The 24,761-nt window shown below is 35.7% G+C and overlaps 1 protein-coding gene across 1 annotated transcript in view; it reads right to left on the bottom strand.

Moving 5' to 3' along the window:
* ABCB5 (ATP binding cassette subfamily B member 5) overlaps positions 1-24,761 on the bottom strand; it is a 113,979-nt gene that overhangs the window by 61,503 nt on the left and 27,715 nt on the right. Inside the window, 1 exon segment of the mRNA XM_027101338.1 lies at positions 17,814-17,984. Coding sequence (XP_026957139.1) covers positions 17,814-17,984 — 171 coding nt within the window.

Below are 24,761 nucleotides of genomic sequence, written 5' to 3'. Positions count from 1 at the left end.
CCAATTGATCAACTTTTCTCTAATAATTTATATTGTGTCATGTTTAAGAAATCTTTATCTACTCCAACGTCACATGAATGTTTTTCTATCTTTTACAACCTTTATCATTTTGCCTTTCATATGTAGATCTATAATTCATCTGGAATTGACTTTTGTGTGTGGTGTCAAGTAGGAGTCAATGGACATTTCCCTATGTAGTTAACCAATTGTCCCAGCAGCATTTTTTGGAAAAAAAAATCCTTTCTCTATTGCACTACAGAGAAGTTTTTGTTATTAAATCAGGTGACCATTATTTTGGGTCTGTTTCTGTATTCTGTATATTGTTCTACTATTCAGTTTGTCTATAGGGCTTTATATATACTAATCTAAGTCTTCTAGCTTTATTGCTACTCTACAAGATTGTCTTAACTATTCCTAAGGTAATATATTTTTTGGAAATGCTTAGCACAATAACCGATACGTTTGGCATACTACAGGCACACTAAAAATTTCTGGATATTCAAGGACTGACAGTTAATATTATTACAATTATTATTACTGCTATTTATTTTTTATCATTCTCATATTTTATCCTTATCTATTACAGAGAAGGAAATTGGAGCTCAGAAAACTTTAGAAGCTTGCTCAAGGCTTCAGCCAGTCATGGGAAAGACTGGTATACTAGAATCTGGTATGATGTTCTCTATTCTCTAAAAAGGGTCTCTCCATTGCAGTAGTTGATGAAGGAGATAAGTATTTCTTTCAAACTCCTCTATTCCAAATCTATAAGAGAAGGAAACTTGAAAACAATAGTTATTAAGATTAAATAACACTGTGGAAACAGATTTATGATATAATGTTATATGGAAAAAATACAGGAAAAAAAGTTGCATCATGTTATAACTAAGTTAAAAAAAAGAAAACTATCCATAGAAAAAGACACCTATATAGTAATGTAGCAAAATACTAAGAGTGCCTATATTTAACTATTGGGCCTATGTGTTGTATTCTTCTTGTTTCAATTTTCTCAATTTTATTTAATGTATATGTATTTCATTTTTGTTTAAAAGAAAGCTAAAACAATTTGGAAAAATATATTCCATTTTTAATAGCTTTTGTTTTTATGAGTAATATCTATATGCTCATGAGCAAAAAGTAGGTGCTATTATGAAAAACTGAAAATACACTGTTTTGATTAAAGGCCTTTTTAACTATTATATTTACAGCACCTTATTTAAAATAAAAAAAGGATGAAAGTTATATTCTGATATATTTGGCTAATATTAAGGTGATCATCTAAAGTATCATCAAAAGAAGGACATTCTTGAGTGGGACAAAAGGGGCAAACTGGAAATTTTTCAGGACAACTGGGAGATGTAATTATAACTTAAAATCATTTGAATTTATGGTCTAGGGTCAGGAAAGTTAAAGAGAAATCATATATACCACTCAGGTTCCAAATAGCAGTAGAGAAATGCTTACTACGTATATCGAATATTCTACCTGGGCATTAATTTTAAAAAATACCCAGGGAAATAGGACTGGGAATGAAGACACTATAACTTATCAAACCTAGGTTTCTGCATTAAGCAAATATTGTTACTAAGTTTGGCTCTTGAAACAGACTTATCTGTAAATATCATATATATGTATGCACACATATATTTATGTCAGGAATACATGCACATATATAAACATATTCAATATATGTATAGACATATACATACTTGATGTGTATGCATGTGCATTTTGCATGCACATTTTGTACTCAAGCCAACCAACATGCATGTGCATTTTGTACTCAGCCAACCAACAACCAAGAATGTTATAATTTGGGTTAGTAATGAGGAATGATGCCTAAAGTTCATAGGAGGGGCTAGGTCACTGTATCATAGTCATCTAAAGTTCCTCCTAGTTGTGGTGGCAGTAAAGAGATCACTGGCAGAACCAGCTTCATGGGTGTGTGAACTATGCAGTTGCTCAGGGCCCCATGCTTAGAAGGGTCCCACTCTTGGTTTAATGCTCTGCTGTTGCCATCTTGTAATTCTTAATAATTTTTGAGCAGGAGGGCCCATATTTTCATTTTCACTAGGGCCCTACAATCATGTAGCTGGCCCTGATCATTGTTAAAGGTAAAAAGGTTTCCATGTGGGTGTACCTAGCTGGTTTGTCTCAAGCATAGATATTAAGAGAGCTCTTTAAACAGGTAGATAAAAAGAAAAAAAAAGAAAATTTAACATCTATCCAAGGTAGGATTCCTTTTTGTCACGACCTCAATAACATTCTAATAATCAGACTGTAATTATTATTCAAAGCATCTAAATTTGTATTACAGTTAACCTACATCTCCTGTCACATAGAGTAGATAGAATAGATAGTTACTTCTGCCCTCAGTAGCCCTACCTGTGTTTCAGACCTCTTTTTTAAAAATACAAGATAATGAGACAATATGACTGGCACCAAATTCCCCTTGATTTTTTTAGTCTGAAAGCAGATCATCACACTGCATGAATAGCTAAGCAAAGAACAGACTAGGAATGGAGTCCACTGTTTCAAGTAAAACTCACAATACAGTAACTCTGACATATATAATGATGGACATAACTGTTATTGTATTACATGCTAATTAAGTACAAATGGTAAGCAATCTCATATATAGACCATAAAGAGTACCATGTTTATAGAGGAAATCTTAATTTTCAATAATTTTTTCATCACTTCTGTTCTCTGGAGTCACAGTTTCTAGGTTTGAGTCTTGTTTCTGCCATTTTTGGGGGTCTGCAATCTTAGACTAGTTGCTTAACTTCCCTGAGTCTTAGTTTCCTCATTTGTTAAATGGGGAAAATTATGCTACCTATATTTTAGGGTTATTGCACAGATTAATATCCTTGGTACCATGCCTCAAACATGGAAAGTTTGCAGTAAATAATAGCTTTCATACTATTAACTGTCTTCAGGCTGCAGACCCTTGACTATTTACTGAGAGCAAGCCCAAAGATAAGTCAAGGTCTTTAACTTTGAGAGAGCTAATAAGGGAGGCAGAAAAATAATTACAACGTAAAGTAATAAATCTGTAATTGAAGTTATATAAAAATACCACAGGAGAGCAGAAGTGATTAACTGTCTAGTTGAATGAAGATTGTCAAATAGATGATTTTGAGTAGGGTCTTAATGAAAGAATAGAAGTTTGCCAGGGAGAAAAAGATGAGGGGTAATTATGATAGAGGCTATAGCAAATCAGGCAGTTGGGCTTAAAAGGGCATGCATTCAACAGGTGAATGGATAGGTGCACATATACAATGGAATATTACTCAGCCATAAAAAAGAATGAAATAATGCTATTTGCAGCAACATGGATGGATCTAAAGATTATCAAACTACGTGAAATAAGCCAGACAGAGAAAGATAAATATCATATGATATCACTTACATGTGGAATCTAAAAACTGATACAAATGAACTTATTTACAAAACAGAAACAGACTCACAGAAATAGAAAACAAACTTATGGTTACCAAAGGGTAAAGGGGGGGGAAGGGATAAATTAGGAGTTTGGGATTAGCAGATACAAACTATTATATATAAAATAGATAAACAACCAGATCCTACTGTATAGCACAGGAAACAATATTCAACATCTTGTAATAAACTATAATGGAAAAGAATCTGAAAAAGAATATATATATATATATACACACACACACACACACACACACATATACATATATCTGAATCACTTTGCTGTACACCAGAAACTAACACAACATTGTAAACTAACTATACTTCAATTAAAAAAAAGGGCATGGATTTGTGAAGAATATTGAGGTTCACATGTAGCAGAGTTGTTTGAAGAATGGAAGGTCATGGAGCTAGGAATAGAATTTAGGGCTAGTTAACGTAAAGCAATTTTAAAGAGTGTTTCTTCTGTACGGAACAGAATTTACGGGAAGTTTCTGAACAGGGGAAAGGTGTATATAAATGAAATTTGTTCTTTACAAATTATCCATCACTCTGTATTTACATATGGTTTCAGGACTTTTAAGGTCTTTCTAAACCCTTAGATTCTATTTTTTCCATACAAGTTATTTTATCATGTTTTTGAGATTTGAGAGGTTACAAAATAATCAAGGTAAAAATGTTGATGCTGTGGTAAATAGCTACAGACATAATAGTTTGAACTGTTTTTATTGCTTCTTTTCTCTTTTTACTCCTTAAGACAACTTAATTTATATATATATATATATATATATGATTAATTATTAACTACTGATGGCAAAAATAATTATTACTTTTGAAAATATCTTACATTTTAAAGAATGTTAGAGTTTAAAAGGTTCTATAACTAACAGTTCTCTGTTTGGTTTTGCTCACACTGTCCCATGAGCTGATTTGGAAAGTATGCTTATTTTCCTCTAAGAGATAGAGAAACTGAGGCTCAGGAAGTTATGTAATGGATGTCAGTCCACATAGCAGGCAATTGGTAATGCTGAAACGCACACTCAGGTCGTTTGAATGCTTTAAGTCCACAAACCCTGCTGCATCTCTGTGAGATGTCTTCCTGTTAATGTGACTAAAGCCCTTTGCATTGACTGCTTCTTATACCCTACAAGTTTTCTTTTCCTGTACCTTACACCAGCACTAAGTGTAGGCTTTTCATTCGGCCTACTCTTTTTGTACACTTCTGTAAACAGTTTTATACATGAACAAAGTAGAACTATTTAAACTCCTTGTGTTGAAATGCAGGTAATGATGAAAATTACTGATCCTTAATAGTGATCTTATAATACTGAGAATGCATACCAAAGAGCTATTTTCAATTCTATAATATATACTTCATTTAAATAATATTTATAAACTCTACTCTCTAATAGTTTATACTGTATGGTTTTAAAAATGGGTGATTTCTGAATTTTGTAAAATATAAGAAGTAAATATATTGGGAAAGGAGAATACCAAGGCAGTGCCTCAAAAAATGAACAGTCAACTGTATAAAATAAAAGACAGAATTTTCCTTTGAACCAAGATGAGGTATCAAGGATAAGATTTATTCTCTCACCTGAAACCAAGAAAACAACTGGAAAAATGGTTTTCAAAACACTGAATATTTATTAGGCAATGAAGCACAGTGACCACTTGAAACACAGAAGGTGAGTACTACAATTGCCCCAGTTTATTTCCTTGAAAGAATTTTCAGGGTGCAGTGTGTGGAGGAGGAATGCAAGTGGAGTTGGTTGACTTGCTGAGTTAAGGAGGTGGGGTTAAGGGTGTGGGAAGACCAAGACAGCAAGAGTTCACAGAGAACAGTGCTAGAGAGGAAAAAAATGCAGAGAGAACTTGGGAAATCTTTAGAGGATCCCTCTCAAGTATTCAATGGAGAACTGACTGTAGAAGAATGTGGAAACTACTCAAGGCTAGAGAAGGAGGCACCTGAAAGGATTAGAGGGTATCATACCTGTTCCAACCAGCATGACTGCGAAACTTCATAATTCACGGGGGCATTGGGTAGAGTACTCAAAAGAGTCCTGCCTTCATAGTGGAGAATACTTTGCTTTAGACTAAAAATACTCCGGTCTAGCCTAACAAAAATTAAAAGTAAAGAAAAAATGTCAACTTGTTTCTAAGTAAAAGCTGCATCTCTCAGCAAAAGTCAAGAATATTTCTAAGAATATAAAAATAACCAGAACCCTACAAGGTAAAATTCACAATTTTTTTTTTTTTTTTTTTTTTGCGGTACGCGGGCCTCTCACTGTTGTGGCCTCTCCTGTTGTGGAGCACAGGCTCCGGACGCGCAGGCTCAGCGGCCATGGCTCACGGGCCCAGCCGCTCCACGGCATGTGGGATCTTCCCGGATCGGGGCACGAACCCGTGTCCCCTGAATCGGCAGGCGGACTCTAAACCACTGCGCCATCAGGGAAGCCCAATTCGCAATTTTTGACACCCAATAAAAAATGGCCAGGCATGCAAAAAAGCTAGAAAATACAACTAATAACAAGGAGAAAAATCAATTAATGGAGACTGCTCCAGAACTAACACAGATGTAAAATTTAGCAGACAAGGACATTAAAGAAATAAATAGCACTGGAAATGGTAAATACATGGGAAATTATATAGTTTTTTCCTTATTATTTAAATCTCTTTAAAAATAAATGATTTAAGCAAAAAAAAGAAAACAACAGTGAAAACAATGTAGCATTGGGTTTATAATACATGTATAACTTTATAACACATGTATATTACTATTAGATAATTAGATAATTATAATAATAATAGCTTGAAGGCCAGAAATGGAGGAATGGAAGTATACTAATGTAAGTCCTTTTTACTCTATGAGAGGTGATGTAATATCATTTGAAGGTAGATGGTGATAAGTTAAAGGTATATACTATAAACCCTAAACCCATCACTGAAATAACAAAGAGTTATAGCTAATAAACTTACAAAAGAGATGAAAAGGAATCATAAAAAGTACTCAGGTAATCCAAGTGAAGGGAGAACATGAGGAAAACAGGAGCAACGGCAGAACAATAGCAAAGATGATCTATTTAAATTAATTCATATCAATAATCACATTAAATGTAAATGGTCTAAATACTCCAATTAAGTCAAGGATTGTCAGACTGAATACAAAGCCAAGAACCAACTGTATGCCACCTACAAGAAACACATTTTTTAAATAAAGACACAAATAGGTCTACATTAAAAGGATGGAAAAAGACATACCATCATAACTCTAAGTAAAAGAGAGCTGGGGTGGGCTATATGAGTATCAGAAAAAGAAGACTGAGGAGCAAAGGACATAACCAGAGTAGAGAAGTTTACTTCATAATGATAGAGGGATCAATTTATCAAGAGGACCTGACAATCCTGAATGTTTATGCCCATCATAACAGAGATCCGAAATACATGACACCAAAATGGATACAACTGCAAGGACAAATCCAATGTACAATAATAGTTGGAGAATTCAATATCCCTCTCTCAATAATTTATAGAACAAGTACACAGAGAATCTATAAGGATAAGGAAGACTTGAATAACACTATTAACTGACTTCACATAATTGATATTCATAGAACACTTCGCCCAACAACAGCAAATGCACATCATTTCCAAGTCTACATAGAATATTTACCAAGATAGACCATATTCTGTGTCATAAAGCAAGTCTTAATAAATTTTTAAAAATTCAAGTCATACAAAGTATGTTCTCTGACCACAAAATTGTTAAATTAGAATTCAATATAGAAACATCTCTGGAAAATCCCAAAATGCTTGGAAACCAAATAACACTTCTCAAGTAAATGACCTCAGATTCAACCTAAGAAAACAAAGAGGGAAGAACAAGTTAAATTTAAAGTAAGCAGAACAAAGGAAATAATAAAGATCCAAGCAGAAATCAATTATATAAAAGAAGGAAAATAAGCCATAGAGACATCAGTATAACAGAGAGTCCAAAGATAGACCCATACATATGTGGACAAACTGATTTTCTACAAATGTGTAAAGGCAGTTCCATGCAGAAAAACAGTCCTTTCAACAAATATTGCTGGAACAACTGCAATGTGCAAACAAAATAAAACAAAACAACAATGAAACAAACTTCTCACCATACAAAACACCATGAACAGAAATTAACACAAAATTTATCATAAACCTAAATGTAAAACTAAAACTATAATACTGCTAGAAGAAAACATAGGGGAAAATATTTGTGATCTTGGATTTGGCAAAGATTTCTCAAGCAGAACACTAAAAGCTTGATTTACAAAAGAAAAAAATGATAAATTGAACTTCTTCAAAATCAAAGTCTTCTGTTCTTTGGAAGATCCTTGTAAGAGGATGGAAAGACAAGTCCCAGATGAGAAGAAATATTTTCCAATCAGTTATCTGATAAAATCCTTATATCCAGAATGTAAAGAATATATAAAGAACTCTCAAAACTCAAAGACAAGAAAACAAAAGACCAATCAAAAAATGGTATGAGGATAACATGTGAACAGACACTTTAACAAAGAAGAGATATGGATGGTCAATAAGCACATAAAAATGCTCAACATCATTAGTCATCGGGATAACTCAGATTAAAAGAAAAATAAGACACCACTACATATTTCTAAAATCAAAATTCCCGGATATATCAAGTATTGACAAGTATGTGGAGTAGCTGGAATTCTCATATGTTATAGGAACGTAAAAGGAAAATAGTTTTGCACTTAATTAAAAAGTTAAACATACTCCTATCATAAGATTCACCCATTCAAATCCTAGGTATTTACCCAAGAGAAATAGAAGCTCATGTCCACAGAAAGACTTACACGTGAATGTTCAGAGCAGCCTTACCTATAATATTTAAAACCTGCAAACAAACCAAATAACTCAAGTGGGCATCAATACCAATAGCTCAAACTGTGGTATATCCATATAATGGAATACCATTCATCAACAAAAAAGGAAGGAACTACTAATACATTCCACAACATGCACGAGTCTCAAAACAGTTATGCTTAGTGAAAGGAGCCAGACAGAACAGGATACATACTGTCCGATTTCATCTACATAAAGCTCTAGAAAATACACACTAGTCTATAGTGGCAGTAAACAAATCAGTGGCTGTTAAGAGTCAGGGAAGAAGCATTAGGAAGGTTGGGATGCAGTGATTACAAAAAGCATGTAAAAATTTTGGGGAGTGATTGGTTGACAAGCTTGACTGTGGTGATGGCTTCACAGGTATACATATATGCCCAAACTTTTCCAATTGTATACTTTAGTATGTGCAGTTTATTGTAAGTCAATTAAACCTCAAAAAAACTGTTAAGAAAAAGAAAGTCAAACAAAAGAAACATCGGTACACAGCAACCCAGCTGGCCATTCTTGAAGTTCTGCAAGAATCCCCAATGAGACTGAGACATTTTAATGAATGTTACGTAAATATAATGAAAAAGCGGATTGAGGAGCAATTAACTGCATTGTAGGTAGGAAGATTTCTTTTTCTTAACTTCAGCAAGGTCTGATAATGGACATATGTGAGTTTCTATAGATGATATTTATGTGTAACATACTCTGCGGTAGAAGAGAGGTCTAAGTACTGCAATGCTTAGTGCTTCCTTTATTTTTCATATCGCCAAACACACAGACGTTTTATTAAACTGATGAGTGGATAATACTTGGGGAATGATTTTTTATTTGCTTTTTGTTTTCCTCAGTCTCTTATTTACTTTTATGTGGTAATTCTAAGCCTTGCTTATATAAAAACATTCTTATGAATGGTATGAAAAATTAGTAAAAAATGTAGTTAGCTTTTTCGTTTTAGTTTTTTTAAATAAAATTTTTATTTTAGAATAATTTTAGACTTATAAAAAATTTGCAAAGGTAGTACAATATCCATGTACCCTGCACATAGTATACTCCAGGGTCAACATCTGAGATTTCTATAGTGCTTTTGTCACAACTAACAAAATAATATAAAACTAATTATTAACTAGACTCCAAACTTTATTCAGGTATCCTTAATTTTTATCTATTATCCTTTTTCTGTTCCAGAATCCTCTCCAGAATACCACATTGCATTTAGTCATTATGTCTCCTTAGGCTCCTCTTGGCTGGGACAGTTTTTCAGATAGCTCTTATTTTTGAGGTACTAGACAGTTTTGAGGAATACCTGTCACATACTTGATAGAAAGTCCCTCAGTTTGGGTTTGTCTGATGTGCCTAGTTTTTAGGGGTAAGACATTCAGCCTATACTGATTCCCTTTCTCTCATTCAAACTTGAAGTTTGAATTCTATTTTGGGTCTTGGAGACCCTAGGACTTAATTACAGTGCCTTAAAAGATAATGTTAAGAACACTGTTGTTGAGTGTGAATGCATTAGAAGAACTATCACTGCAAAAGTGAAAACACCCAGACACCCAGGCTCCTGGCCCATATCTCTCCCATTGATTCAATTACATTTCCTTGAGGTTACAAATATTATTTCCTAAAAGCAAACAGAGCTCAAACCTTAGTGATGAAGCTATGTTACCAATTAGCTCAATGGTTTTCACAGTACTAGCAAACATTTCTTAAAACAAATTAATGCATATGAAGTTTAATTTAAAACTATAAAAGGGCACATATAACACATCATACTCAAAGGAGAATGTGGGGAGAGAGAACGCTGTAAAATCAAACAATTAGGAGATTGCAACTAGAAAAGGTCAAGAATGGTGTGCAGCCTCTTGTGACAGAATCAGAATCACAAGGTTTCCTCGTGCAGGTTTGTACTATTCCAGCCCTTCTCGTCTTCAAAGAGGGGCTCACAGGCATTTTTATACACATATATTCTCATATTTCTTCACTTATTAGGCATTACACATGGTGCAGGTTTACTTATTTTGCGAAAGTTCATACTGTTGTCTGACACCTGAAAACTGACAATAAGTGATGACCATTTCTACATTTGTGCCTTAGTGTGCATTGATGTTCCCCAGATGGGAACGGCCTGAGCTTACCCATTTGTATCATCTTTATGCTGCCAGGCTCCTGGTCTAAACTACAAACATTTGAATAAAGTCTATGTTATGTTATAATTTAATTTGTAATATCATGAATTAATGTCTGAGTATGTGAAATAAATTACAGAAATACCTAATACTTTAAAAGGGAAAAACTGCTCCAAAGGCCTATCAAATGAGCCTACAAGTATCATACACACTTAAGGTACTATAAAGTACACTACAAGAATACAACTTCACTACATCATATGTGTGACCTAAAACTGATATAGTAGCCATAGGGGAGAAAACAATTTCCAAACTAATCATTTCAGACTTAAAACAGAGAAGAGATTTTGGAAGCCAAGGCCTTTTAGAAAACTGATCAAAGAAATTTGAGCATATGCTTTGTCTTTTAGCAAGAATTACTGTAAAGATAAGGAAGGTAGTGCAATCCATTCCACTGTTTTCCTCAGATGCCTAGGTGTGATAGATTTTCAATATGTCTTTGTTGCTATTATTTCTTCTAGAAAGTACCAATTTGAAAGGATTTCCTAGCATCTCCTCTCCTCCTTCACAGTTTATACAAAGCTAAAAGCCAAACAATTAGTTATATGACCAAAGAAAGGTCAACAGGAAGATCTCTACTTGACACTGCTGGCATTTTCAGATTACTTCACAATTCCATGCACAACCATAAATCATCAGGTAATTAGCTTGGATTTTGAAATAGAGGGTGCTTTAAAACATTCCTCCCAGAATTGCTAGGGCAGAGATAAGGGCCTGAGGAGACCAGCTAGCTTCTCACCATTGGTGGCCATGGGCCTTGAATAAGTGTGGGCAACAGGAAAAGAAAGGAGAACAATGCAAAGCTGTGAGCATTTGAGAGGGCCTGCATTTGACTGCTGGGTCAGTTAACAGGGGTAATATACTCTTTGGAGAAGCCTGGAAACACAGAGTTCTAGTGTCTCACAGAAAGCATGAGGTGGGAAACCTATGGGACCACAAGTTCCCACTGACTGCCTCCTAGAAAATTGCCTCAGGTGGACTTGGGGCCCACTGATAACATTTGCTCCATGATGCAGCCCTATGGTCTTCAAACTCTTTTTTTTTAAGATGAAAAATCCTTTCATCAAATGAAAGCACATGTGGAAACTTGATATATGTAAATAAACCATACAGGTTAATGAGTAACTCCTCTATATGAATTATTGATGGCGGGGGTGGGGGGAGGTGCAGCCCTATCTGCTCATCTACCTCACCTCCCCACCTTCTTTCATACCTCAAGAGGCTCCTGGAAAACCCTAGTACCCAATACTTCAAAAATACAGTCTGACAAATCTCTCACTACTCTTTAACAAATTTCCACATCTTTTAGCTACCAAATTTTAACTGATCATCTGCTATAAGAAAGTCTCTATGGTAGTTATATGGGGAATACAGGATTTTTGGTGTCTTAACTACATCATTATGATGTTGAAAGCCAATTGGCCTGGCATTCTTCTGGGTCAATATTGGTACCGTAGCTGAACAATATGGAATTACTGTCACATCACTATGCCTGTCTGAGAATGCTTTCTCTTTTGTAAAACATGGTGACAAAAAGAAAAATTTCAGGCACTTAGAAGCTATATTTAATAAGGGACTCACTTCCTCACCAATCTCTTCCTTTCAACTTGCATGTGAATATGTATGCATGCTTAGGTTAAGACCCTTTAGAAAAAAAAAACACATTCAAAATCTAAACTCTTTGCTGAGTTGAAGCCATGTGTACTACCTAATTAGGAACCTGGAATAGTACACTATAGTACAATGTTTTCTTTTTATAGCCTGGAATCTCTTCATTCTCACTTCTAAAAAACTTAACAAACAACTGAAGATAATAAAATTATTTATAGTCACTTAATACCATTTTCCTTCTCTTAAATTTATTAAAAAGCTACTATTTGTGAAGAAGTTTACAACAAAAAGCAAACGATGAAGTAAACAGTGAATAAAAAAACACTACAATAATTAGCTCATCTTTCTTCTAGGAGTCAATACTGTCTTACCTAGCTCAGAGTGCTGACCAATAAACAATACATTAAAGATGTCTTATTTGGTAAGAGTTAGGATAATCAATATTTTATATAGGAGTTTTCCTTATTTGTGGAGGAGGACAAAGCTTAGGAATAATTTAAATTCACAGAAATCACTAAGATAAGTATCCGTATCATGGGAAAATACCTTGCTGTATATTTTTTAGTTTTTTTCCTATGTTTTTTAAAGACTTTGAAATGTCCTGCTAAGTAATAATGATTTAAATTCATTTGTGGAAGGAAAATTTACTAGCTATATATACAATAGGGTCAAAATAAGCAGCTTAAGGGGACAAAAACAAGTCTATTACAGTCCTACATAGCAGCTTCAATTTGGGGTACAGTTTGAGTTTCTTTTCTAAGAAGGCAGTGTGGTTTTGTATAGAAAATAGTTGTTCTTTTTTTAATGCTGGTAAAGTACAGATAACATGAAATTTACCATTCTAACCATTAAAACTATTTTTTATTGACATATATCTGACTTACAATATTATATTAGTTTCAGTTGTACAACATAGTGATTCAATATTTTTATAGATTATACTCCATATAAAGCTATTATAAAATATTGGCTGTATTTGCTGTGCTGTCAGTCTAACCATTTTTAAGGGTAGGGTCCTCCTGGATCTGAGAGGTCAATTCCTTCTGTGTCACTATTCTTTTATGCTCAGGCTTAGATCATTCTTTTTTTGTGTGGTAAAATAACATAACATAAAATTTTAAAGTAATTTTAACATTTTTAAGTGTACTTTAGTGGTTTCATGTATATTCACATTGTTGTGTAACCATCACCACTCTCCATTTCCAGAACTTTTTCTTCATCCTATACTGAAACTCTGTACCCTTTAAACCATAACTCCTGATTCTCCCTTCCCTTAGCCCCTGGTAACCTCTATTCTACTTTCTGTCTATGAATTTTACTATTCTAGGTATCTCATATAAGTGTAATCATACAATATTTGTCTTTTTGTGTCTGTCTTATTTCAGTTAGCATATGTCTTCTAGGGTCATCCATGTTGTAGCATGCGTCAGAACTTCCTTCCGTTTTAAGACTGAGTACTATTCCATTGTATATACATACCACATTTTGTTCATCCGTTCATCTGTCAATGGACATTTGCATTGTTTCCACCTTTCAGCTATTGTGAATGATGCTACTGTGAACCTTGGTATATACACGTATCTGTTTGAGTTTCTCCTTTCACTTTTTTTGGTTACATGTCCAGAAGTGGAGTTGCTGGATCATATAAATAAGTCTATAAGAGGCTAGTTTAAGAGCGATCTGGTTTCAAATTTAGCTTCAAACCCTAGCAGGTGTATAATCTTGAGGCAATATACCATGGTGGTTATATGAATGAGCTAGAGGGCTGACTGTCTGGGTCTAGGTTCTGACTTCATTGCTTCCTATCTACTACTCAATCTCCGTGCTTCAGTTTGCACATCTGTAAAATAGGAGAATACATGTACGAATCGCATTGGGTTCTTGTAAGGATTAGTTATTATTGTTCATTTGTTCCTTTATTACACCTAAAATAATGACTTATGAATGGCTTCAGGGGGTCTGTGAACCCCTCAATATTATATATAAATCTTTTTGTACAAGTGCACTTTTAGATTTTTCGGAAGAGTTACAGTGGTTTATTTTTCCCTTTCTTAGTCAGATTCTCAATGGGACCCTGATCTATCAAAGGGGGAGAGTGCTATCCTAAAAGAAGTTAGTGGCCTATAATTTAACACCAAGCCTTATAAATGTGAGCTTGATTAAGCAAGCTTGTAAAATGTCCCATGATGCTTTGGGATGAGGTATTCTCTGTGTTGCCTTTGTTCTCCTGGCTAAATTCCAGCCAAGGAAATCCCCTTGCAGCAATCCCTTTTCTGTTCCCAACTATTATAGTATTGCTACAAATGGTAAAAAAAAAAAAAAAAAGAAAAAATCTAAAAAATTCCCAATTCCATATATAAAGAGAAAGTAAGATATCTGACAGACACACCAAAACATGTGTGAGTGTGTGTGTGTGTATGTGTAATAATTAACCTAACTTCAGCTTTGGAAAACCACTTCTTGGGCTTAATATAATAAGGTAACCCACAGCCTAATGTAATATACCAATTTACTTATTATTCTCCAAGTAGTATAAACATAATGTAAGGTGCCTCAGAGGAAGACAAACAATGCACCACATGAGAAAGAGACGTGATGATAAAGAAAAGCCTATGAGGGCTGCAAAAAAGCAGCTCAGTCTCTTCAAAGAATAAAGCTGTGATGGAAACCCATCTTTCATAATTAGCAAAGGGTCTTTTTAAAGGTACTCCATTAATGTGGTGTAGCTGAATCTCCCTTAATAATAATTATTCCTTAGATTTGCATACTACTTTTAACATTTCAAAGAGCTTTTACAGGCTTTATCCTAAAATCAGTGTGGGCTTCCTCTGCTTCCCCAGGGGCCTGCAGGTGTTCACTGCCACGACTCCTCATGGTAGGGTAACCTGGAAGCCTGCTGCATTGGCATGCTGGGTCTACACAAGTAGCAGAGTGGACCTCCATAGCTTGCAGTATAGATCTTTATCCACTAATCCTAAGTCCTCCTCTTGAACAAGATTAGTGAAGCAAAACTAGATTGCAGCAAGCCTAAACTAAGAAGTCCAGAAAAGAGCACTTCAGGCCTTGGAACTATTCTGTATCACACTCATCCAGATACTATTCAACAAATATTTATTGGCTGTCTAATAGTGGCCAGGCATTGTTCTAACACTGGGTATGCTGCAGTTAACCAATTAATGCCTTTGACAACAAAGAGTAGATATTCCAGTGGAGGAAGGGAGATAACAAAATAAACAAATACATATATAGTATGTTAGCTGATGAAAAGTGTTAAGGTATGTTTAAGGGGCAGCCAATGTGGGGTAGAGTGGTAGGGTGTCAGGTTCCAGGAGGAGCTTGGTGCCCAACTCCATAGAACCTTGTAGCTACTGTAAGGAATTTGGTTTTTACTTAGAGTAAGAAGTGAGATAAGGAGGCATTGAAGGATTTGAAGCAGAAGCACGACATGATCAAATTTACATTTTAATAACGTCGTCTGGCTGCGGTGTTGAGAACAGATTGAAGTGGGCATGAGAGACATCTATTGCAATAATCCAAGTGAGAACAAGAGTGATATTTCCCTCATGCCCCTTTTCAATCAAAACCCACCCCCTGCCCCAGTAAACTATTGATCTGATTTTTTTTATCACTATAGATTAGTTCTACTGGTTCTAGAGTTTCATATAAAAGGAAGACAATGAGGTAATGGAGAGGAGGGGCTGGGAGGATATCTGAAGGCTGGCTGTGGAGGGAGGTGGATGCAGCATTCACCAGTAAGAAATAATACATTTTATTGTTCCCTCTTTGTTGGTTAGTGGTTTACATGGTATTTTGAGCTATAAAACAATCTGTCAACTGCTGTGGGTTAGGCCATGTCATGCCACAGCGTCTGAGAGTTTTTAGACAGATGAGCAGAAACAAGACATGTTGAATGCCCTACCCTCCTTAGGTGGGGACCTCTTTAAAGACTCGGTTCTGCAACTACCATCTGTGTAGTGGGTGTACAGGACTGTCATGGCACTAGAGTGTTCATTTCCTTGCCTGTATTTTAACTCTCCTCTTCACCACAAGTCAATTATATACTGAAGCATATTTATTTCATGAGTTTACTGCACTACTTGTCACCTCATTTGCTACCATTTACCCTCACTCCATAAAAGATCAGCAAAGTCTATTTAAAGCAGTTTCACACCCATACAGCTCTACAATGTTAATTTAATTACACCCTTTAAAAACTGGAAAACAATAACATAATTGAATTTTAAAAATATATACTTGGAATAATAGCTTACAAACATTTTGTATTCTTTTCTTTTCACTTATGATATAGATTTCATTTCTACCAGTAGAAAAAAAATATTTATTAATCATGTCACTAAGCAACTGTTTATTTTAAAAGTCTGAACAAGTTTTGATTGCCTGAAGTGATTAACATATTGGATGAAAAGACAATGGGTACAACATTTAACCTCTAAACAACTTCACAGCCTATTATTTTTAAAAAATCTTATATATGTATATCAATTATATCTCAATAAAACTAGAAAAACTGTAATTTGAGATGGTTAAGTGTAATCATTTTTCAGTACGTTCAAGCCCTAAGTAACTAAACATCACCGTTAATAAACACAATTTGAGTGTATTCTATAAATAGAGCCCTGTCCTAGTTACTAAGTATAAAAAAATGAATAAAGTATGAGACATGCTTTTGAGGGAATCATCGTTTCTTCTCCACCAAAATGAACCAAATTGGCAAAGTGTCCACAATGAACATGGATTTTCATATCACTTGCTTATTTTATGAAAATAAGAAATATCATGAGCAACATGTGGCACTCTCATCATTTGAGATGGAAACAACGGTAAAAACTTATAAAATCTGATTTGTAAGTTGATAATAGTAACTAATAGATTTTTCAATAAGCAGTGGGCAGTCTGGCTGCCAGTATCCATTTCTGGTCACACAAAATCAGTGTTTAAAAAGAAGAGCCTGTAATTTTCTTACAGAGAAAAACACAACCCATTTTCAGACAAGCACAAAGTAAAAAGTTCCATTAAGCCTTCTGAAGAGTTTGAAGGTTATGATTTAAAAGAGTATTTGGCCACTGAAAAAAGTATTCTGTGGCTTTTCATATCACCACCACTAACTACCCTCCCTGATGCAGTGCAATATGGTAAAGGGCCAATTCTGCATTGTGGCCATGAAGCATGTGCAACAGCTTGCAATGAGCAGGAAGTCAGTGCGAGGGTCCCAGGGCTGTTGAAGGAGGATGGTTCAAGGTCAAGGCAAACCACACTGTATGCTTCTCCACTTGAAGTGAAATTAAGTTAAAATGAGTACTCTAGGGTTGCCCAAAGAGGAAAAAATGGCCAGAGAAGAAAATCCCACGGGTGTATATGGAAGAGACAAAGGGTGGATGCGATTATAATTGTGATAGTGGTAGAGGCGTGGAATTACTCTGGGGAGGTGGAAAGTGCAGACCTATTGGAATGGAGGTACATATGGGATGCTTGCTTGGATATGAGCCTCATATATATTTTTAACACTAAGTATAGCATCTTGTTCTTTCTTCCAAATCACTGCATCCATACCTTAAGGAGGGCTCTGAAATTAATAAATAATCCGCTATGGAGCCATACTTTCTTGTATTTAAAAATAATGCTGAAAGAAGAATATGAAAATAATAAATGAATCTTCTCACTTACCTTCTCCAGTGTGGCTTGAACCATTGATTCACTTTCTGTATCTAGGGCAGAAGTAGCCTCATCTAAGATCAGAATCTTCGGGTTTCGAACTAAAGCTCGAGCAATCGCGATTCTCTGTTTCTGTCCTCCACTCATTTGAGCTCCTTTTTCCCCTACCAAGGTATTAAATTTCTAATGAAAAATAGGAAGGAAAACAGAAACAGAAGGCAGCATGGTTAGATGATTAGAACAGGAAATGGCAATCACAGTTGTGTTTTAATGCCAGCTTAATCTCTACTTCAGCCTGGCTGGTATTGACTTATGATTTGTTCTTTGTAAAAACAAACAACTCTTTTAAAAGAGTGTAGTGAAGAGAAGCCCTAAGAAAAATTTGGCTAGGACTAAAAGACATGAGAACATAGGATAATCAAGGATTTTAAGGAAGATTAAGAATAATCTGAACCGATTTTCAAAGTTTTAAAGACATTTTTTGAATGCACTGGTATCTTTAAAAGAAACACTATCTGGACTCTGTTGAATTGATCTATTTGTTTTTCTTTCACCAATACTGTACTGCCTTGATTACTGTAGCTTTATAATAAGTCTTGGAAAGTTGGATAGTGCAGTCTTTTAACTTTGTTCTTCTTCAACATCGTGTTGGCTATTCTTGGTCTTCTGCCTTTCCACATAAACTTGAGAATCAGTTTGTTGATATCCACAAAATAACTTGCTGGGATTTCGATTCAGATTGCATAGACTCTATAGATCAAGTTGGAAGAACTGACGTTTTGACAATATTGAGTCTTCCTTTCCATGAATATGGACTATCTCTCCATTTATTTAATTCTTTGATTTTATTTGTCAGAGTTTTGTAGTTTTCTTTATATAAATCTTGTATGTATCCTGTTCAATTTATACCTAAGTATTTCATTTCTTGGAATCCTAATATAAATGGTATTGTGTTTTTAATGTCCAATTCTACTTGTTCATTGTTGGTATATAGAAAAGTGACTTTTGTATATTAATCTTGTATACTGCAGCCTTGATATAATTGCATTGTGTACTTTTTTGGTCTGTTTTCTTTTATCTAGCATAATATTTTTGAGATTCATCCATGTTGTGTGTATGAGTAATCCACTCCTATTTATTCACAATGTGCATCTATCTTGGGTTGCCAGATTTAGCAAAAACAAAAACACTCCAAGAACCATGGAGCTCAGTTAATTTTGATTTTCAGGTAAACAATGGAATAGTTTTTGAGTATATTTCATACAATACTTGGGATATACTCATACTAAAAATTATTATTTATCTGAGATTCAAATTTTACTGAAAATTCTGTATTTCATCTGGCAACCCTATATAAATCACAATTTGTTTATACATTCAGCTGCTGATGAACATCTGGGTTATTTCCACTTTTTGAATATTATGAACAAAGCTGTTATGAACATTCATGTACATGATATTCTTGTAGTCATATTTTCATTTCTTTTGGAAAAATATGTAGGAATAGAATGCTGAGTCATAAGTGTTATGTTTAACATTATAGTAAACTGTCAAATTTCTTTCTAAAATGATTGTACCAATTTCACTTTATTCAGAATGAAAGAGAGATCCAACTGCTTTATATCCTAACCAGAAGTTACCATTGTTACTCCTTTTAATTCTGGCCATTCTATTGAATGTGAAATGGTATCTCATTGTGGTTTTACTTAGGATTTCCCTGAGGACTAATAATGTTGAATATTTTTCATGTATATTTTCTCATTTGATTATTTTTTGGTGAAATGTCTGTTCAAGTTTTTGTCCAGTTTTTATTTTATTTTATTTTTTGGTCTAATTACCATTTTGCAAAGTTCTTTATATATTCTGGGTGCACATCCTTTGTCAGGTCTGTGTATTGAATATTATCTTTCACTCTGTGTCTTGCCTTTTTATTTTCTAAATGGTATCTTTTAAAAGGTTTTAATTTCAATAAAGCCCAGTTTATCATTTTTTTAACTAGTAAGTGCTTTTCCCAGAATTTTTTGCCTACCTTAAGGTCACAAAGATTTTCTCCTAAGTTTTTATTTCTGAAGTTTTATGGCTTAAGTTTTTACAATTGGTCTAAGATTCATGGCAAATTATACGTGTATATAGTATGAGGTAAGGGCCACATTTCTTTTTTTTTTTTTCCCATATGGATATCCAATTTTTCCAACACCATTTGTTGAAAAGACTTTCCTTTCTCCCATTGAATTACATTGACCTTGTCAAAAATCAATTGACTAGGTATGTGTGGGTCTATTTCTAGACTCTCTATTGTGTTCCACTGACCTAAAAGTCCATTGTTATGTCATTACCACTGTCTTAATTGCTGTCTTAAAATTAGCTATTGTAGGTCTTCCAGCTTTGTTGTTCTTTTATCAAAATTGTTTTGTCTATTTTTGGTCCTTTAAATTTCCAAATAAATTTTGTAATCAGCATGTTGATTTCTGCACATGCAAAAAGACTGCTGGGATTTTGATTGAAATAGCATTAAACTTATAGATCAATTTGGGGAGAATCCATGCCTTTAAAAATATTCAATCTCTAAATCAACGAATAAGGTACATCCTATTTATTTAGGTATTCTTTATTTTTTATTTTTTTAAACATCTTTATTGGAGTATAACTGCTTTACAATGGTGTGTTAGTTTCTGCTTTATAACAAAGTGAATCAGTTATACATATACATATGTTCCCATATCTCTTCCCTCTTGCATCTCCCTCCCTCCCACCCTCCCTATCCCACCCCTCTAGGTGGTCACAAAGCACCCAGCTGATCTCCCTGTGCTACGCAGCTGCTTCCCACTAGCTATGTATTTTACGTTTGGTAGTGTATATATGTCCATGCCACTCTCTCACTTTATCACAGCTTACCCTTCCCCCTCCCCATATCCTCAAGTCCATTCTCTAGTAGGTCTGTGTCTTCTCGTCTTACCCCTAGTTTCTTCATGACCTTTTTTTTTCTTTCTTTTTTTTTTAGATTCCATATATATGTTTTAGCATATAGTATTTGTTTTTCTCTTTCTGACTTACTTCACTCTGTATGACAGACTCTAGGTCCATCCACCTCACTATAAATAACTCAATTTCGTTTCTTTTTATGGTTGAGTAATATTCCATTGTATATATGTGCCACATCTTCTTTCTCCATTCATCTGTCGATGGACACTTAGGTTGCTTCCATGTCCTAGCTATTGTAAATAGAGCTGCAATGAACATTTTGGTACATGTCTCTTCTTGAATTGTGGTTTTCTCAGGGTATATGCCCAGCAGTGGGATTGCTGGGTCGCATGGTAGTTCTATTTGTAGTTTTTTAAGGAACGTCCATACTGTTCTCCATAGTGGCTGTACCAATTTACATTCCCACCAACAGTGAGAGAGGGTTCCCTTTTCTCCACACCGTCTCCAGCATTTATTGTTTGTAGATTTTTCTCCCTTTTCTTCCTTCTCCCTTTTTTTCTTGATGCATCTGGTTAATGGTTTATCAATTTTCTTTATCTTCTCAAAGAACGAGCTTTTAGTTTTATTGATCTTTGCTAATGTTTCCTTCATTTCTTTTTCATTTATTTCTGACCTGATCTTTATGATTTCTTTCCTTCTCCTAACTTCGGGGGTTTTTTGTTCTTCTTTCTCTAATTGCTTTAGGTGTAAGGTTAGTTTGTTTATTTGAGATGTTTCTTGTTTCTTGAGGTAGGATTGTATTGCTATAAACTTCCCTCTTAGAACTGCTCTGCTGCATCCCATAGGTTTTTGGTCACCGCGTTTTCACTGTCATTTGTTTCTAGGTATTTTTTGATTTCCTCTTTGATTTCTTCAGTGATCTCTTGGTTATTAAGTAGTGTATTGTTTAGCCTCCATGTGTTTGTATTTTTTACAGATTTTTTCCTGTAATTGATATCTAGTCTCATAGCATTGTGGTCGGAAAAGATACTTGATACGCTTTCAATTTTCTTAATTTTACCAAGGCTTGATTTGTGACCCAAGTTATGATCTATCCTGGAGAATGTTCCATGAGCACTTGAGAAGAAAGTGTATCCTGTTGTTTTTGGATGGAATGTCCTACAAATATCAATTAAGTACATCTTGTTTAATGTATCATTTAAAGCTTGTGTTTCCTTACTTATTTTCATTTTGGATGATCTGTCCATTGGTGAACGTGGGGTGTTAAAGTCCCCTACTATGGTTGTGTTACTGTCGATTTCCCCTTTTATGGCTGTTAACATTTGCCTTATGTATTGAGGGGCTCCTATGTTGGGTGCATAAATATTTACAATTATTATATTTTCTTCTTGGATCAATCCCTTGATCATTATGTAGTGTCCTTCTTTGTCTCTTGTAATAGTCTTTATTTTAAAGTGTATTTTTTCTGATGTGAGAATTGCTACTCCAGCTTTCTTTTGATTTCCATTTGCATGGAATATTTTTTCCATCCCCTCACTTTCAGTCTGTTTGTGTCCCTAGGTCTGAAGTGGGTCTCTTGTAGACAGCATCTATACAGGTCTTGTTTGTGTATCCATTCAGCCAGTGTGTGTCTTATGGTTGGAGCATTTAATCCATTTACATTTAACGTAATTATCAATATGTATGTTCCTATGACCATTTTCTTAATTGTTTTGGGTTTGTTATTGTAGGTCTTTTCCTTCTCTTGTGTTTCCTGCCTAGAGAAGTTCCTTTAGCATTTGTTGTAAAGCTGGTTTTGTGGTGCTGATTTCTCTTAGCTTTTGCTTGTCTGTAAAGGTTTTAATTTCTCCATTGAATCTGAATGAGATCCTTGCTGGCTACAGTAATCTTGGTTGTAGGTTTTTCCCTTTCATCACTTTAAATATGTCCTGCCAGTCCCTTCTGGCTTTCAGAGTTTCTGCTGAAAGATCAGCCGTTAACCTTATGGGGATTCTCTAGTATGTTATTTGTTGCTCTTCCCTGGCAGCTTTTAATATTTTTTCTTTGTATTTAATTTTTGATAGTTTGATTAATATGTATTTTGGTGTGTTTCCCCTTTGATTTATCTTGTATGGGACTCTCTGTGCTTCCTGGACTTGACTATTTCCTTTCCCATATTAGGGAAGTTTTCAACTATAATCTCTTCAAATATTTTCTCAGTCCCTTTCTTTTTCTCTTCCTCTTCTGGGATCCCTATAATTCGAATGTTGGTGCATTTAATGTTGTCCCAGAGGTCTCTGAGACTGTCCTCAGTTCTTTTCATTCTTTTCTCTTTATTCTGCTCTGCAGTAGTTATTTCCACTATTTTATCTTCCAGGTCACTTATCCGTTTTTCTGCCTCAGTTATTCTGCTATTGATCCCTTCTAGAGAATTTTTAATTTCATTTATTGTCTTGTTCATCATTGTTTGTTTGCTCTTTGGTTCTTCTAGGTTCTTGTTAAACGTTTCTTGTATTTTCTCTATTCGATTTCCAAGATTTTGGATCATCTTTACTATCATTATTCTGAATTATTTTTCAGGGAGACTGCCTATTTCCTCTTCATTTGTTAGGTCTGGTGGGTTTTTGCCTTGCTCCTTCATCTGCGGTGGGTTTTTCTGTCTTCTCATTTTGCTTAACTTACTGTGTTTGGGGTCTCCTTTTCACAGGCTGCAGGTTCATAGTTCCCGTTGTTTTTGGTGTCTGTCCCCAGTGGCTAAGGTTGGTTCAGTGGGCTGTGTAGGCTTCCTGGTGGAAGGGACTAGTGCTTGTGTTCTGGTGGATGAGGCTGGATCTTGTCTTTCTGGTAGACAGGTCCACGTCTGGTGGTGTGTTTTGGGGTGTCTGCGGCCTTATTATGATTTTAGGCAGCCTCTCTACTAATGGATGGGGTGTGTTCCTGTCTTGCTAGTTGTTTGGCATAGGATGTCCTGCACTGTATCTTGCTGGTCGTTGAGTGAAGCTGGGTCTTGGCGTTGAGATGGAGATCTCTGGGAGATTTTCGCCGCTTGATATTACTTGGAGCTGGGAGGTCTCTTGTGGACCAGTGTCCTGAACTTGGCTCTCCACCTCAGAGGCATAGCCCTGATGCCTGGCTGGAGCACCAAGAGCCTTTCATCCACACAGCTCAGAATAAAAGGAGAAAAAGTAGAAAGAAGGAAAGAAGATAAAATAAAATAAAGTACAATAAAGTTATTAAAGTAAAAAAAAAAATAATTATTAAGAAAAAAATTTTAAAAAGTAAAAAAGCCCCCAAAGAACAGACAGAACCCTAGGACCAATGGTAAAAGCAAAGCTGTACAGACAAAATCACACACAGAAGCATACACATACACACTCACAAAAGGAGAAAAAGGGGGGAAAAAAATATATATCTTTGCTCCCAAAGTCCACCTCCTCAATTTGGGATGATTCGTTGTCTCTTCAGGTATTCCACAGATGCAGGGTACATCAAGTTGATTGTGGAGATTTAATCTGCTGCTCCTGAGGCTGCTGGGAGAGATTTCCCTTTCTCTTCTTTGTTCGCACAGCTCCCCGGGGCTCAGCTTTGGATTTGGCCCCACCTCTGCGTGTAGGTTGCCCGAGGGTGTCTGTTCCAGCTCAGACAGGACGGGGTTAAAGGAGCAGCTGATTCCGCGGCTCTGGCTAACTCAGGACGGGGGGTGGGGGGTGGGGGGTGGGGGGGAAGGGAGGGGCACGGTGGCGGGGCAAGCCTGCGGCCCGCAGAGGCCAGCGTGACGTTGCACCAGCCTGAGGCGCGCCGTGCATTCTCCCAGGGAAGTTGTCCCTGGATCCCGGGACCCTGGCAGTGGCGGGCTGCACAGGCTCCCGGGAGGTGAGGTGTGGATAGTGACCTGTGCTCGCACACAGGCTTCTTGGTGGCAGCAGCAGCAGCCTTAGCGTCTGATGCCCGTCTCTAGGGTCTGCACTGATAGCTGCGGCTCGCGCCCGTCTCTGGAGCTCCTTTAAGCGGCGCTCTGAATCCCCTCCCCTCGCGCACCAGGAAACAAGAGAGGCAAGA

The sequence above is a fragment of the Aethalodelphis obliquidens genome, unplaced genomic scaffold (genome assembly GCF_003676395.1).
Source record: "Aethalodelphis obliquidens isolate GAN/ISIS:26980383/991018 unplaced genomic scaffold, ASM367639v1 scaffold5, whole genome shotgun sequence".
Taxonomy (NCBI): Eukaryota; Metazoa; Chordata; class Mammalia; order Artiodactyla; family Delphinidae; genus Aethalodelphis; species Aethalodelphis obliquidens.
The sequence above is the reverse complement of the archived record's forward strand: the minus strand, read 5'-3'. Positions and strand labels throughout refer to the sequence as shown.